The sequence below is a fragment of the Euleptes europaea genome, chromosome 3 (assembly GCF_029931775.1).
Source record: "Euleptes europaea isolate rEulEur1 chromosome 3, rEulEur1.hap1, whole genome shotgun sequence".
NCBI classification, from domain to species: Eukaryota; Metazoa; Chordata; class Lepidosauria; order Squamata; family Sphaerodactylidae; genus Euleptes; species Euleptes europaea.
Genome location: NC_079314.1, coordinates 77,087,873 through 77,104,686, shown reverse-complemented (window position 1 = coordinate 77,104,686; position 16,814 = coordinate 77,087,873). Strand labels below are relative to the sequence as shown.

Here is a 16,814-nt window from a genome sequence, read left to right as displayed (position 1 = left end):
AGCCAAATGTATACCATATTGGTTTCGCATAACACAACTCCTTGTCAGATCCAACTTCGAATCTGAGGGAGATTATAAAATCTTCCAAGCCTATGCCATCCAGATTAAGTATTCTAAATAGAGCTGAATGACCCCATGGGTGAGACAGGCAGGAACCCAGATGGGTTACACATGAGAGGAAGCGTATTATGAGCCCTCGCTCCTTGACGCCAAGGTGACCATGTAAATTGACTTCGAGGTCGGTGGGAAGACACTTGTCACAGAGGGGATGAGTGTCTATACACCCATGGGGATATATGTATTCCCGCAGGAGCATCCCACGGAGAGGCTCAGGGAACATAAGGGGGGGACGGAACATGGCTGAGAAGCCTTCTCCACATGCTGGACAATGCTTCAGCCCAAGCTTGCTTACCCCACTAGCGACGGCGATGCCTGACGTCGAGGGAAGCGGGGGGGGGGGAGCTGCAACGCTGAGATTCCTCCCCTTCTCCGAACAGATGCCGCAGCAACAGACAGCTGGCATGGAGGCAAACTCGAACCCGCTCATCTCGGCATCGAGGAGGAATCGATGTATGACATCGACAAGAGCCAGGTGGCTGTTGTGTTGGTGCGTCAGAGGTGAGCCAACGTCGAGGCTTTTACACCCTGAGGAGTAGGTGTTCCCACCTCCTTGGAATTGCTCGACCTCGAGACCTCTCTCTGCACGTCATGCACCTTACCTTACCTTACCTTAGGGGACTGATCCCCTAGTGCTGTAGACTAGAAGGCTTTCCACGGAACCTGTTGACGTCGAGACATCATCCATGCATGTCATGGGGTCCAGAGCCCCTAGCACCACAGTAAAACGGCTTTCCACGCAGCCTGTCGACTCATCCATGCACATCGTAAGGGACGGAACACCGAGCCCCTAGTGCAACCATACAGTGGCTTTTCTCAGCCTGTCGACTTCAAGGTCTCATCCATGCACATCGTAAGGGACGGAACACCGAGCCCCTAGTGCAACCATACAGTGGCTTTTCTCAGCCTGTCGACTTCAAGGTCTCATCCATGCACATCGTAAGGGACGGAACACCGAGCCCCTAGTGCAACCATACAGTGGCTTTTCTCAGCCTGTCGACTTCAAGGTCTCATCCATGCACATCGTAAGGGACGGAACACCGAGCCCTTAGTGCAATCATACTGTGGCTTTTCTCAGCCTGTCGACTTCAAGGTCTCATCCATGCACATCGTAAGGGACGGAACACCGAGCCCCTAGTGCAACCATACAGTGGCTTTTCTCAGCCTGTCGACTTCAAGGTCTCATCCATGCACATCGTAAGGGACGGAACACCGAGCCCCTAGTGCAACCATACAGTGGCTTTTCTCAGCCTGTCGACTTCAAGGTCTCATCCATGCACATCGTAAGGGACGGAACACCGAGCCCCTAGTGCAACCATACAGTGGCTTTTCTCAGCCTGTCGACTTCAAGGTCTCATCCATGCACATCGTAAGGGACGGAACACCGAGCCCCTAGTGCAACCATACAGTGGCTTTTCTCAGAGCCTGTCGACTTCGAGGTCTCATCTATGCACTTCATAGGGGACAGAACCCCTAGTGCTGCAGCATATCGTCCTTATCACAGCCTTTGGGTTGAGACCTCTTTCCACACACGTCGTGGAGATAACCTAAGCATTAGTAAAGCCGGATTTCCTCACAGACCTGGAGAAACACAGCCTGAATGACTTGTAAAAATGAAAAAGAGACAAGATTAAAACAAGTATCTGAAACAAAATCAACCATTAATTAGTGGCATACTTATTCTGCATTTGGCAGAATTGTCAATGAAAGTGATACTGGCAAAACAGACATCAAATGCTGAAAGAAAAGAATTTCTGAGGTAGAAGAAAAGACACAAGTCTCTCAAATAGAACAAGCATTATTAATTTGTACCATACTATTGTACATTTGGCAAATTTGTTAAATAAAGCCACATTGACAAAAGAAAAGAAATCAAATCCTGAAGAGAAGACCTTTCTAAGTGAAAGAAAAGACATAAGTCTCTTATACAGAACATAATCATTGTTATTTTGTGCTATAATCCTTTCATATTTGGCACATTTGGTACATCAAACCATATTGGCAAAAAGGAAATCAAATCCTGAAGAGAATTATTTTTTTTTGAAGTAAAAGAAAAAGCACAAATCTCTCAAACGTAACAACAGTCATTATTTTGTGCCATACTATTTCTACATTTGGCACAGTTGTTAAATAAGATTATATTGGCAAAAAAGAAATAAAATCCTGAAGAGAAATTTTCTCTGAGGTAACAGAAAAGACGCTCTGAAACAAAGCTAGTGCTCTCTCCACGGCGGCGAAGAGAGAACTGAGGGGGAGCGCCCCTCCTCCCTCCGTCACATGACCGTTGGGCGGGAAGCCGGCTCGCTCTCGGCCTGGGACGGAGGGGAGGGGGAGCGCTCCAGGCGTTCTGAAGCTCCTAAAAGCTTTCTAGTCAGTTCTCCGCGGCTGGCCTGCGCAAGCGCAGTCCCATGCGGGACTGCACAGAAGCCACGAAGATGAATTATTGTTACAATCAAAATCCTTAGGCTGCTTTACTTTGCCTCCATTCCATCTAGCACATTACAAAAAAACCATTTTTTAAAAAGAATCAGTTCTCTGTAGGTTAGAAAGATAAGATGTGGCACAGGAGTAAATTCAATTCTATTGTTTGAAATAAATGTAAGTGTTCCTGGCAAAATTTTGTCATACAATAAAGTCATAAATCAATCTCTTACCGGTCTCTATTTGTATCCTTACAGGAAGACTGTCTTTGTAGCCTTCTTTTTCAGTTTTAACTGTACAGTTATATAGCATGCCAGGGATCAGATTAGAAAATTCTGCCATTTCTTTTGAGACTTTTTGTACCTACAAATCAAATAGTGACTGTGTCTGTTATGGCACTTTTGAAGGTATAATTCCTGCAACCTACACATGCTGCAACTTCATTTTGTGCATATGTATCACCTAGCAGTTTCAAAGTGTGGCATGCATCCAATCAGATGCAATCACTGTGGTCAATATACCTGTGACTTCATCCTGCACAGATACCTGACTTTCCCAGACCACATATCAAGACATGTTCTAGGACATCTCAAAGATACATTAAGGGCTGCCTTCTTCCATACAAACCTATTCATTCACTCCAGTCATCTTTGGAGGCTCTGCTTCAGTTGCCCCCGCCATCTGAGGCTAGATGAGTGACAGCCCAAGAAAGGGCTTTCTCAGTCATGGCACCAAAACTTTTATTCATCTGACTCACTCATTCACCTGTTCATTCTATCAGTGTCTTCTGCCAGTGTGTGAAAACTTTTTTGTTTCATTTGGGATACCCAGAATAATAGTTAGTGGCCCTCATTCTAGTGTTGTTTATGTGTTTTTATTGAATTATTTTAGAATTGTAAACGTTCTTTTTAATTGTGCGAATGTTTTAACATTTTTATGCATGCCACCTTGGAGATCCAGATCAGGTAGACAGCTGGCATAAAAATGTTTTAAATAAATAAAACATATACAATGGAAAGAAATGCACCAAATTAGCTAAACAAGAACAAAACTTTTTCGTGGGTTAATGTCTTTTACAATTTGCTATAATTCACTTGACAGAAAAAGTTTTCATGATTATATAGAATTGTTGTTTTTAAACATACCATTGAAGTACCTGTACAGTTTGTGCATGACACTTCATAGTGCTGAAAGTTTCCATCTGCCCAATCCCAGGTAATCTCTATTGAAATATCTGTAATTCTCCCTTCACGTACATTTAGTGGAACTGCAAGACCTACAAAGATATTTGAAGCATGCATGTTATATATTGCCTTTCTCATGGCAAGTGAAAAGGGTTAAATGTATGGATGTCTCCACCTTTTGGATCTCTGCCACTATCCAGATGCAGTAGCAGAGACCTCTCATCACATCTATTAACCCTAACATTTGGTTAACCTACATTTATGTATTATCTTTTATTTTCTACTTTTCAATAGCCTTAGACATGTTTTAAATGAAAGGACCAAAATGAATAAAAAGCACTTTTTGCAATACCTTACAACAGAGTTAGCCCCTTTGTATTCTTCTTGGCACCACAATATTTTTCAGAGACGAAGAGAGCAATCCTAAGGGGGGGGAGGGTGATTAGACGAAGAAGAAGAAGAGTTGATTTTTATATGCCAACTTTCTCTGCCACTTAAGGGAGAATCAAACCGGCTTACAATCACCTTCCCTTCCCCTCCACACAACAGACACCCTGTGAGGTAAGTGAGGCTGAGAGAGAATGACTTGCCCAAGGTCACCCAGCTGGCTTCGTGTGTAGGAGCGGGGAAACAAATTCAGTTCACCAGATTAGCCTCTGCCGCTCATGTGGAGGAGTGGGGAACCAAACCTGTTCTCCAGATCAGACTCCACCACTCCAAACCACCGTTCTTAACCACTACATCACGCTGGCAAGAAGCACCCTGGGAAGACACAGCTACACCACCTCCTGAGCAAATTTGCACCTGCAAAAGAGCTGTTGCTGGGACGAAAGGGAGCTTACTAAAGTCAACCCCACCCCTGGGAACATCCCCTTTGGTACCAGCGCCAGCCCTTGAGTGAAGATATGCTGCTTCTGTTCTGGTGTCCAAACATAGCGTTGCTGCGCCGCTCCCCTGCACTGGCATAAGTGGCCCTGCATCAGCGTTAGTGCCAGTTCAGCTGGTGCAAGTTGCACTAACACTGGCATAGGGATCACACCAGCTCCTAAGGGCATTCATCTCCCCCCATGTGGATTGCTCTGTGTCTCAAGGGTGGGAACAAGGGCAGCCTAAATACCAGACAATCTGTTAATCTTCTCAAAACACAAGACTGTTTTATATTTAGGTTGAGGATTCATCTAAACTACAGTGAGGGGAAAAAGTATTTGATCCCCTGCTAAATTTGCCCTTGTCCTCTGACAAAGAAATGACCAGTCCATAATTTTAATGGTAGGTTTATTGTGAGAGACAGAATAACAACAGGAAAAACCCCAGAAACCCAGAAGACAAAAGTCAGAGATTGATGTGCATTATAATGAGTGAAATAAGTATTTGATCCCTTTGCAAAAGATGACTTAGTACTTGGTGGCAAAACCCTTGTTGGCAATTACAGAGGTCAGACATTTCTTGTAGGTGGCCACCAGGTTTGCACACATCTCAGGAGGTATTTTGTCCCACTAGGGCTGTTGAATTAAAAATTTTTTGGTATAGTTCGGATTCGGCTGAATTTGGCCCGTTTAGATTCGGGATATGCCGAAGTCCAAACTCCCCCGCTTCGGGTCCGTGCAATTCGGCGGGAATTCAAAGTTCAGGGAAAAAATTCGGCCGAATAAAGCCATTAAAAACACAACCGTGCCTTTCCGCGGCTCTGGGGGGGCATTTTTGGGGGTAGAGGTCCCAAACTTTCAGCGGAGCTTCAAAGGACGTTTCTTGAAAGACACCCCAAGTTTTGTAAAGATTGGGTCGGGGGGGCTGAGATATGGGCCCCGAAAGGGGTCCCCCCACCCTTAATGTGCATGTCTGAGCAGAGCTTGCCGCCCACGCACAAAGCTCCCAGCCCCAACAAACAGCTGAGAAGTTTGCAAAGCATTGCAACACGACTGCAAAACAACACAACCTTGTAAGCAACACCTTTGCAACTGTGCAAAGCAACACCTGACACCTGGGAGCTTGCAAACCATGGAAAGGGACAGAGGCAGCTAGCTATGCATAATGAGCAGGAGGAGTGGAATTTCCCCTTTTGCATGGGACTCCAAATGCATTCTTTAAGTCACCATTTGAAAACCAGTTTTGAGCAAGCATCCAAATAGACCTAACCGCTCTTATGAATGAGGGAAAACCTGAAGACACACAACTGAAACCCCCCCTCAAACCAGGGAGAGAGAGACTCGAGGGGGAACACACCCCCAGGCAGAACCGGCAAAAGCCCCCTTTGGCTTCCCCCACCCACCCACAGAAACTGCTCCCTCCCCACACACACACAGACTCTGCTTCCCCACACACACACACACAGGAGAAAAATTATAGATTAAAGCCCCCAAAGGGGTCTTAGTGTGGTTGTCTTCTGTTCCATCAGGATGGGCTGGGGAGGACTTGTAATCCAAGATGATTCCAATTAGGCACGGAACGTTTTGCTCTGGAGATGCATACAGGATCAGCTGATCCATTCATCCCAATAGGGAAAAGGGGAAAGGGGAAAGCCCATATCTCAGGACCCCCTGACCCAATATTTACAAAACTTGGGTGGTCTCTTAAGAAGGCTTGTCTGAAGCTCCGCTCAAGGTTTGGGATCTGCACCCCCAAAAATGCGCCCCCTGCAGCCACGGAAAAAGAAAAGGGGGAGCCAATATTTCTACCCCCACTGAACCCATCTTTACAAAACTTGGGTGGTATCTTAAGAAGGATTGTCTGAAGCTATGCTGAAAGTTTGGGGGCTGTATCCCCAAAAAAGCGTCCCCTGCAGCCACGGAAATGGAAAAGGGGGGAAGGGGAAAGGGGTGGAGCCCATATCTCGAGACCCCCTGACCCAATGTTTACAAAACTTGGGGGGTATCTTAAGAAGGCTCATCTGAAGCCCCACTGAAAGTTTGGGGTCTGTACCCCCAAAAATGCGCCCCCTGCAGCCATGGAAAGAAAAAAGGGGGAGCCCATATCTCGGGACCCCCTGACCCAATGCTTACAAAACTTGGGTGGTCTCTTAAGAAGGCTTGTCTGAATCTCTGCTGAAAGTTTGGGGTCTGTAACCCAAAAAATACACCCCCTGCAGCCACAGAAAGGAGCGAATGTGCACAAGCACCCACACCCACACACACGAGGATTTCCCTCTCTCTCTCTCTCCCTGGCCGGGCCGCACATCAGCTGATTCCTCCAGTACTCAATCCTGATTGATTGGCCAGAAGAAGACCCAGCTTGGCCACCGATTGGCCGGGGAAGGAGACTGCTGCTTACTGACGGTTATGCTGCTTACTGACTCCCCGAATTGGCCGGATTTATTCGTGAACTCCCGAACTTGCTGAATTCAGCTCCCCCGGTTGCCCTCCATTTTTTAGTTCGGTTCATCCCAAACTAAAAACCACCGAATCAGGGGAAATTCGGCTGTTTTTCAGTTCGGGCCGAACCGAATCAACAGCCCTATGTCCCACTCCTCTTTGCAGATCATCTCCAAGTCAGTAAGATTTCGAGGCTGATGTGTAGCTACTCGAACCTTCAGCTCCCTCCACAGATTTTTGATGGGATTAAGGTCTGGAGACTGGCTAGGCCAGGGGTTGGCAAACTCATTAGTCAAAAGAGCCAAATATCAACAGTACAACGATTGAGATTTCTTTTGAGAGCCAAATTTCTTAAACTTAAACTATATAGGTAGGTACACTGTTTATTAACTTAATAAACTTTAATTAAAGTTTTAAGTCTTAATTAAACTATAGGTACACTGAATAAAACTTGATATCATACTTAATAGTGATCTTATTTATTGATAAAAATTTAATTGTAAGTCCCTGCCATTTCCCCCTCCCCATCCGGAGTCCTCATCTGGAGGCCTGGTCTACCGCCATAAAAGCCTATTGGTAGACCTGGCCTCCGGCGGAGTCCCATTGAGAGGCCAGGTCTACCCATTGGCTTTCTTGGCAGTAGACCTGCCCTCCAGAGGCCCATAGAAGCCAATTGGTAGACCTGGCCTCTGAAGGGGGACTTTTTTCCCCTCCTCGGAGTCCAGGTCTACCGCCAAGAAAGCCAGTGGGTAGACATGGCCTCCCAATGGGACTCAGCCGGAGGCCAGGTCTACCAAAGGAAGCCCGCCCGCCCAACAGCTGATAGGCGGGGGGGGCCAGGAACCACCGAGCCGCCCGCCCAGCAATCGTGCGGCTAGAGGGGAGGGGAGGCTTTAGCCTCCCAACCATTAAGGGCAAGGGAAAGGGAGACCCACTCTCTCTCTCTCTCAGGTGCGCCGGCTACGCAGCCCGGCTGCCGGCGCGAGCGGGCACAAGAGCAGGGGCTCCAAACCAAGTTCAAAGAGCTGCACTCAACGGGCCAAAGAGCCGCATGCGGCTCTGGAGCCGCAGTTTTGAGACCCCTGGGCTAGACCACTCCAGGACCTTAATGTGCTTCTTCTTGAACCACTCCTTTGTTGCCTTGGCCGTGTGTTTTGGGTCACTGTCATGCTGGAATACCCATCCTCAACCCATTTTCAGTGCCCTGGCTGAAGGAAGGAGATGCTCACCCAAGATTTGACAATACACGGTCCCATCCATCGTCCCTTCGTTGCGGTGAAGGTGTCCTGTCCCCTTAGCAGAAAAACACCCCCAAAGCATAATATGTCCCCCTCCATGTTTGACGGTGGGGATGGTGTTCTTGGGGTCGTAGGCAGCATTCCTTCTCCTCCTCCAAACACGGCGAGTTGAGTTGATGCCAAAGAGCTCGATTTTGGTCTCATCTGACCACAACACTTTCACCCAGTTCTCCTCTGGGTCATTCAGATGTGCATTGGCAAACTGCAGACGGGCCTGTACATGTTCTGTCTTGAGCAAGGGGACCTTGCGGGCTCTGCAAGATCTCAGTCCACGGCGTAGTGTGTTACCAACTGTTTTCATGGTGACTATGGTCCCAGCTGCCCTGAGATCATTGACAAGTTCCCCCCGTGTAGTTCTGGGCTGCTTCATCACCATTCTCATGATCATTGCAACTCCACGAGATGAGATCTTGCATGGAGCCCCAGACCGAGGGAGGTTGACAGTTAGAGTTAGGGTTAGGGTTGTCACCTTCTCACCAAGCTGCTTGGCAATAGTCTTGTAGCCCAGTCCAGCCTTGTGCAGGTCTACAATCTTGTCCCTGACATCCTTGTACAGCTCTTTGGTCTTGGTCATGGTGGCTAGTTCGGAATCTGATGGATTGATTGCTTCTGTCGACAGCAGAACCCTGACCCTAACCCTAACCCTAATCTGGCTGGTTGATAGGGGATCAAATACTTATTTCACTCATTATAATGCACATCAATCTCTGACTTTTGTCTTCTGGGTTTCTGGGGGTTTTCCCGTTGTTATTCTGTCTCTCACAACTACAATAAACCTACCATTAAAATTATGGACTGGTCATTTCTTCGTCAGAGGGCAAATGGGCAAATTAAGCAGGGGATCAAATACTTTTTTCTCTCACTGTATATGTTTTGCACAAGAATCTGTTCACAAACACATTAGAAAAAAAATCTCATCTCTGTTGCTATTCAGATTCTGCCTTCTCTGCTGGGGAGGGAGGGATATAAGAGCAAAAATAAACTAACAAATAAATAAGTGTGATATGAATGTCTTTTAACGTATTTTCTTTATTCGGTTTCTAGTGTTTGCATATAAATACCTGTACCTTGTGACCTTTTGAAAACATCCTTCTTATACACATTCCCCTACAAACCTTTGGTCTTCCTAAAGGATTGCACTTTCCTGCCATGTATTCATGGCCAGGTTGTAGCCTGCCCCCATTTAGATGACTTGTAACATTTACCTCGTTATTGCTTAGGGACAAGCTGCCTCAAACCAAATACTATACAACTCCTGTTGGCTTCCCAAACCCCATGCAGTAATTTAAAAGCTGCTCTGTGAACCTTTTTGATTAAACACCAGCAGCCAGGCCTTGACTGAAGAAGAGCCCATCGTGTTTGTTACAGGCTCATCTTATCCCAAAATACAAAATTGTTTTACCATACAGAGCTGCCAATCTACACACTCTTACTACAGTACAGATTCAACTGAGCTCAATGGAACTCACATAATGACATTTAGTACTCACCACTTCAAACTAATGCAAGATTAACAAATGGCATGGCAAAATTAAAAAAAAAAATTGTGATAGCCACATGTTCTGCTACTGTTAAACTTTTAAAAAGCATAAGACAAAAATAAATCACAAATGCCAATTTGCATCCACAACTGGTCAAATATAATTTAATTAGATACTGCTTACACTTATACATCCAAATAAATATTTGGACTGAAGAAATGATGGCATAACAAACAAACAAAAAGTTTTCACATTGAAAAGAAAGGACTTACATGTTCTTACAGCTGGTACATGATGTTCAGAACTTAATATATTTCCACTAGTTGTAGAAACAAAGAAATCATATTCTGTGCCTGGGATCAAATTTTCCATTGTTACTTTTCCATCCATCAATAAAGTCAATGTGGCATTAGGACCTCTCTTACTCCTTATATATATGCCATCAAACACACCAGTAGTAGGCATTTGAACAAATAAAATCACAGAATTACTATGAACTTCATAAGGGATGGCAATATGTACTGGTTTGGGTTCTAGGTTGTCAACAAGAAAAGAAAATCAGACCACAATAGCATTTTACAAACAACTGTAAATACAATAGTAAATGTAGGCCACATTTTCTAATAGGGTGATAAAAACTGATAGATACTAGGAACAGATTTCTGGAGATAATTATTTTTATAAAGAACTGAACATATACTCTGTTCCTTGAACATCTTGGCCCATTCACTTCAAAGGAACTAGAAATAGGGGTTCAGTGCTTAATAACTTCCAATACTAAATTAAAAACATCCATAGTGGAATAAAACCCCATTAACACCTTCCCCAAGAAAACACCTGTAGCTCAAATCCCATTAAAAGTCCTAGTACATAAAACAGTATATCTTTAAAACTTCTAAGGATGACCCCATCTTTACCACCTCAGCCAGCCTAATTCACCAAATGGTAGCCACTAGATGGGCAACCTTAAGCCAGAACGTGGAAGGTAGAGGATCATAATTGGCACAAAAGGACATATGGGGGGAAACAGTCCTTAAATATGAGGTTTCTAGGTCACGGAGGGCTTTACAAGTCATAACTAGCACCTTGAACTGAAACTGGAAACAAACTAGCAGCCAAAGTATGTGTTTTAAAATAAGCAAGAGATGTTCCTCTGGTGGCTAGCCTCTGAGAATAATCAAGCTGCTGCATTCTAAACTAGTTTCCGGATTGTCTTCAGACCAGCCCCCATACAGAGCATGATACATTCATATACAATGCAGCAGTTGAAGTAATGTAAGAACAGCCATACTAGATCAGAGAAAAGGCCCATTTAGTCCAACATTTTGTTCACACCGTGGCTAACCAGCTGCCTTTAGGAAGCCGACAAACACGATGGCTGCAACAGCATCCTCCTGCCCAGGCTCTCTTGCTATCTCAATAAATGTGTATTTATTTTAACTCTGTTTTTTAATTTTTCTAATGATGTGTGTTTGGGAGGGGGGTCGATTTTAATGGTTTTAAAATTTAATTTTATCATGTATGTTTTAAATTGTTGGCCGCCTTGGTGGCCACCTTATGGGGCAGGAAAGTGATATACAAATTTTGTAAATAAATAAATAAGCGGGGGCCCACAAAACTCGTGGGGGCAATCCCATCTCCCCCTTGTGTGTGTGGGGGGGGGAATCCCATCTCCCCCCTTGTGGGGGGAATTCCATTCTTCCTCAACCACTTATTTTAAAGCCTGGAGCAGCCCCAGGCAACCACTGTGGAGGTTGCTGTCCCTGGAATGGCCCCAGACATCTCCCGCAGCAGTGGAGCGGCCTGAGAGCCACTCTCAGCATCTGCTGCTGCCGTATCGGTATCCAGCTTCACTTCCAGTTTCTACTGCTGCTGCAGCCTGGCATGGAGGCTGACCCAGCTGGACCCAGCTCTCTGCAGCAGTGGCAGCCGCCACCATTTTAACAGAAAAGCGTATTGTCTGTACACGCACAGACTATGCTTTAAAAAAAAATCAGGAAAATTTAAAGCTCCGTTTATTTATTTTTTAGTTTTCAGATTTTTCTCCAAACTTGGGGAGTATTCCAAGTTTGAAGAAACATCTGTTTGGGGTGAGTGTGCCCCCTAGCTGTGGATTTAAGTATTTGTAGATAGGGGGTACATGTGGGAATTAGCTATATAGATGATGATGATGATGATAATAATAATAATAATAATAATAACTGGAAAAGCCCTTTGGAGGATTGTGTTATCATGATGCAACAAATGCAATGCAATAATTCTTTGGTCTCTATTATCCCAGCTAAAGTAACAATTAACCCTTGGCTGGAAAGGCACCAAGGAACAATCCTCTAAGATTCTAACTATACATTCCTCCTGTATCTTCTTTGAATTAAAGTTTTCTCTATCCTCTACTAAATAATAATATTATGATATTCACATTGAAATTAATGATAAAATTATGGTTGGCTTCATGATTCTGTCAACTATAATTTATTAAATGCAGTAAATATATTAATTTTACAATTTAATCCTGAAATTGAGATACTTGATAACCCCATCATTTAACCATTAAACAAAGGAAATTGTACAAATCCATTCTGAAAGCTCTTACTAAGAGTGCACTGAATGGTCTTCAGATCACTCCTATTTCCATTTGTCACTGTGGCCACACCTATTTCATAAGCCATTCCAGGAATTAGGGGTTCAATCTTAAATCTCTGTGTGTTGTTTACTAAAAACATTATGGCTTTATCTATGCCTGAAGATGGTGTTGCTTGAATGTAGGACTCCTGGCCCTCTTGTGGCAGTTTCCAGTAGATAATAACATGGTCCTCTCCTATGTCTTCTGCATGGATTAATAAAGCAGTAGGAAGGCTGACAGCTAAATAAAGAAAAAAATACTATATAATCAGACAGTTGTAATTATCCATAGCTCTACTTTGAAAACTTTGTACTCAGTTGAAAAGGACATATATGTATCTCTTCAATCATGTAGCAGATTCACAAATATAATTATTCATATCAGAACTGTAGTAACTGTTGTATAAGTAGTCAATGATTTGGACATGCTGTTAGCATCTAAAAACTTTAATTTATCCCAAAAGTTATATTTGTTATATAAAAACGACTGTACTTTGAAGCAAACCTTCTATCTTTTTCTGAGCCTGCCCAAGAGCATAAATTCAGCACATTACCATTAATAAGGGTATCTGTTCTGCCACAGGTGGAAAATGGGAAGAAGCATGGGTTAACTGCAGATTGTGTGGGTTCTTCTGCACTGCTGCCCATGACCGTGTCCCCTTGGGCTGACTGCATGGTATTAGGACAGGCCTGGGGGATAGAACCAGCCAAGCAGACCAGAGTATAGACTTTTTGGTCGGCACCAGATCTTGGAAGAGAAACAGGTAGAGGCAGGCCAGGCAGTAGTTGCCTCCGCCCTCCCCCCGATGTGTCTGCATATTTTCTTTCTCCCCTATGTACATTATTAATAAAATAGTGATTTACCTGTTATTATTAGCATAGGATCCTCATAGCAGCTTAGAGAACCCTTTTCAGCAACACTCTGAAGATATATCTGATACTGATGGTATGGTTTCACATTTCCAATTACAGCAGTGGTATTTATTTTTTCAACTGGAAAGCTTTCCCACTTTGTTGTTTTGCTATCCAAAATGTGAACTAGGTAATGATGAAAATATGCACTGCATGAACTCGTTGGAGAGTCCCACTGCAAAACTATTTCTGATGATGTCACGTGTACGGCTTTTACATTGCATAAATGTAATGGTCCTAGTGATTGAAGAATAGGAAAACATAATTGTGTTAAAAGAGCAGCAGATGGTACAAAGACATACAAATACTTGAAGAAAACATAATAAATAAAAGGTAAATGTTTACAATCTGTATTTCAAATGCATACAGCACAGCAGACATGATGTCTTACTATAAACAAGGATCTTTTAAAAACCAAATTATTACATCTGGGAACTCCCTCTTCCATAATAACAGTAATCAATGTAATATAGGAAACATCATTTCCCCATGTCTGTACTTTCCATAGCTTTTATACTTTTTATAAGTTAATTACAAGGAGTATCTTTGGTCTTTTGTGGAAGTCACATATTCCAAGAGGCTGTAGAAAGTGTTAGAGGCAAAAAAGGAGAGAGAGAAATGAAATTATTTTCCTTGTGAAAGCAAGATGCTCATGCTAACACATTTTACTTGGATGGGTGTAGAAACTACAATGAATTAGTTCATATCAGGGATAAATGCTAACATTTGGTACCTGTGTTCAAATCTACATCTTTACTCAGAGTACATGAAAGCCCAAATTAACTTCTTAAAAGATTGTACACTTAAATGACTATTAATTTTATTTTATGTAACTTACTTGTCTCCACCATCACGACTGGATGTAAACTAACTTTTGCACCATCAAGGCTCCTTGCGAACAATGAAAATTTATAGAAATTACCAGGACACAACTGCAAAATGTTTGCATTTGTTGAATTCACAGAAAAGGTTTTGACATGTTGTGCTGAATAGTCAGAATAATATTTAATGATGAGTCCAAAGCCTGAATTAAACCATCCATCCAAACTGCTCCAAAACAGGGTTGCATTAGTTGTGCTGATATCCTGCACCTTAAATGTGAAGTTTTCAGGAACAGAAGGTACTGAAAAGGACAATTTAAGAACTATAAATGCAGTGTTAACAATTTTTGTTAAAAAGTAGCTTTAAAAATGTTTAAAAGTTTGAAAAAATAATTACACTCATATTCGCATATATATGGCAATGGAATATAGCAGAAAAATCCCAAAAAAGAATAATCTGGACCATCTGGATTTTGCTGGAAAGCAAAACAATCCGTTTCATTTTCTGGTATCATTGGCAAAGAAGAGTGTCCAGATTTTCCAAGATATGGAGATTCATCTGTCCACAAGAGTTGCCCTTCAACCTGTAAGAATTAAAACTCCTGTAAAACACTTCTTAAATTATGTTGTCATATTTGTCAATTGGTTCCTACAATGCCTCTGAAGTCAAATGTATGTTCTACCTTATTCCTGTTGAGCAAGTTTAGTCACTGTTTTGCTTTGTTAAAACTGTGACCTATAATTACATATTATGTGTTGGGTCCAGACTAAATTTTATAATGGCATAATTGAACTTTTTATTGGGTATATGTATTGGTTGGTATAGCAAAGCTGCAGTCAGGAAAGTGTGGAATCGCATTTTGTTAAACATTCTTCAATCCGGTATATTGCAGCAAACGTAGAACATAATTTTATTGAAGCTGATTCACATTCTCATGCATTTTGTAGTAAAAGACGAAACCAAAGCCTAATCTAAATAATACTATTCCCTATTACAAGTGGCTAGCTAATCCAGCAGCACCTCTTTTCAAGTATGAGATCATGGATGTGTCCTGTCTTGCTTGCATAGGAGAGATCTGCAGAAATGTCTTGCCTCACGCAAGACCATGAAGACAGAGTACAAAGGCACAGAAGGAGAAGGAGGAGTCAAGGAGAAGTTTGTAGCAGAGACAAAAAGAGGCATCACACATATACACAGTCTGGTTCTAGAGAAGAGAGTAATATGCCCCCCCCTTGTGTCTAAGTATGCCTTTAATCCAACACTTTTCTGCCTCTCCCATCCCATTGCAGCCCACCAATCTTTACCAAATGCTGCTGCTGGAGGATAAGGGACATTGAGGAATGACATGAGGAGGACCTCCAGTGGGAAGAAGGATCAGTGGTCATGACATAACTACCCCCCCTTCAGAAATGGCAGCCCATTGTTAACCATCATAATTTTCATAATATCAACTATGGTAATGCATACTGACCTTAATGTCATTAAGACCTGTCCACAACATGATGATATGACTGAATGACTGCAGATAAGCAAACAGAAATGCATTTTCTTCTTTGTTTTTTACATCAACAAGATGTGCACCGCTTGAAAACAATTGACAGTTCTGTTGCGCCACACTCCAAGGCATGCTTCCTTTGCTTACTTTATAGCAACTCTGTCTGAAAGCTGTCCAACCCTCTGAACATAAACCTAAAGACAGACATATATATTCTATATATTCCAAAGTATTTTGTGTCAGCTAAAGAAGATTTTTTATGAAAAAACAAAACATTTGGCTGCATTCAAACACCACTTCTAACAAGCATGAAAGAAAGCATTTATGACCCTGGCTTGTTGGGCTTATGAGTGTGTCTCGCTTCTACCTCCTTTACCCCTTCTTTCTTACATAGAGAATCCCAGTAAAAACTGACATAGATCACCTATGTCATATGAATGCATGAGCATGAGATACCCAGAATTAGCCCCCCAAAAAACCTGGAGGGCAAGCAATAGTGATTATATAAATGTAATATACATAAAAATCGTGCAACAACGTAAATATTGCAGTGGTGGATGTGTGCATAACCTTTGATCAAATCAACATTTAATCAAATTAGCATCACATAAACAATTAAAAACAATAAATAGCAACATTTATACATAGAAAACAATAACAGAAGGCAACAAAAGGGAGAATAATTATTAACGTTTGATTAAAAAATACAAGGTCCCAGGTATGGGAAAGTTTCAATAGTGATTGTATCTTCATCAGTATGTACAACAAAATGACTTCACATGTCCAAAATGTGAGAAGAAAAAAGCAACCAACATGCTAGCACAGTTGAAGCAGTGTTTTGTTATAGGTCTTACAGCATCAGACGTAAAAAAACCCCCACCAAATATTAAACAGTTACAGCAGACTCCATAGAACTGTAACATCAGTGACTCCTTCCAATAACAATATGACATCTGTTGTATAGCAGCAACTCTGGGAAAAACCTCTCTGCTGACCTCTCAGTTGAGGTTAAACTAGGGTTGCCAGGCAAGTGGCAAGAGGGCTGTGGGAGGGGATATGGGGGGCATGACACTGGCTGCAGTGTAACATCTCTTCTGGTACAAAAAAAAATCTCCATGGTTTTACTATATGGTTTCTGGCAATGCCTAGAGCTA

General features: G+C 42.7%; 1 protein-coding gene across 1 annotated transcript in view; it reads right to left on the bottom strand.

Annotated features, from left to right (window-relative positions):
- PTPRQ (protein tyrosine phosphatase receptor type Q) overlaps window positions 1-14,679 on the bottom strand; it is a 134,135-nt gene extending 119,456 nt beyond the window's left edge. Inside the window, exons 1-7 of the mRNA XM_056846991.1 lie at window positions 14,562-14,679; window positions 14,182-14,466; window positions 13,296-13,580; window positions 12,403-12,672; window positions 10,082-10,342; window positions 3,684-3,814; window positions 2,772-2,901 (exon numbers count right to left, since the gene is read on the bottom strand). Of these exons, the coding sequence (XP_056702969.1) occupies window positions 2,772-2,901; window positions 3,684-3,814; window positions 10,082-10,342; window positions 12,403-12,672; window positions 13,296-13,580; window positions 14,182-14,466; window positions 14,562-14,679 (1,480 nt within the window). The remainder of the gene's footprint in view (window positions 1-2,771; window positions 2,902-3,683; window positions 3,815-10,081; window positions 10,343-12,402; window positions 12,673-13,295; window positions 13,581-14,181; window positions 14,467-14,561) is intronic.
- Between the last annotated feature and the right edge of the window lie 2,135 nt (window positions 14,680-16,814).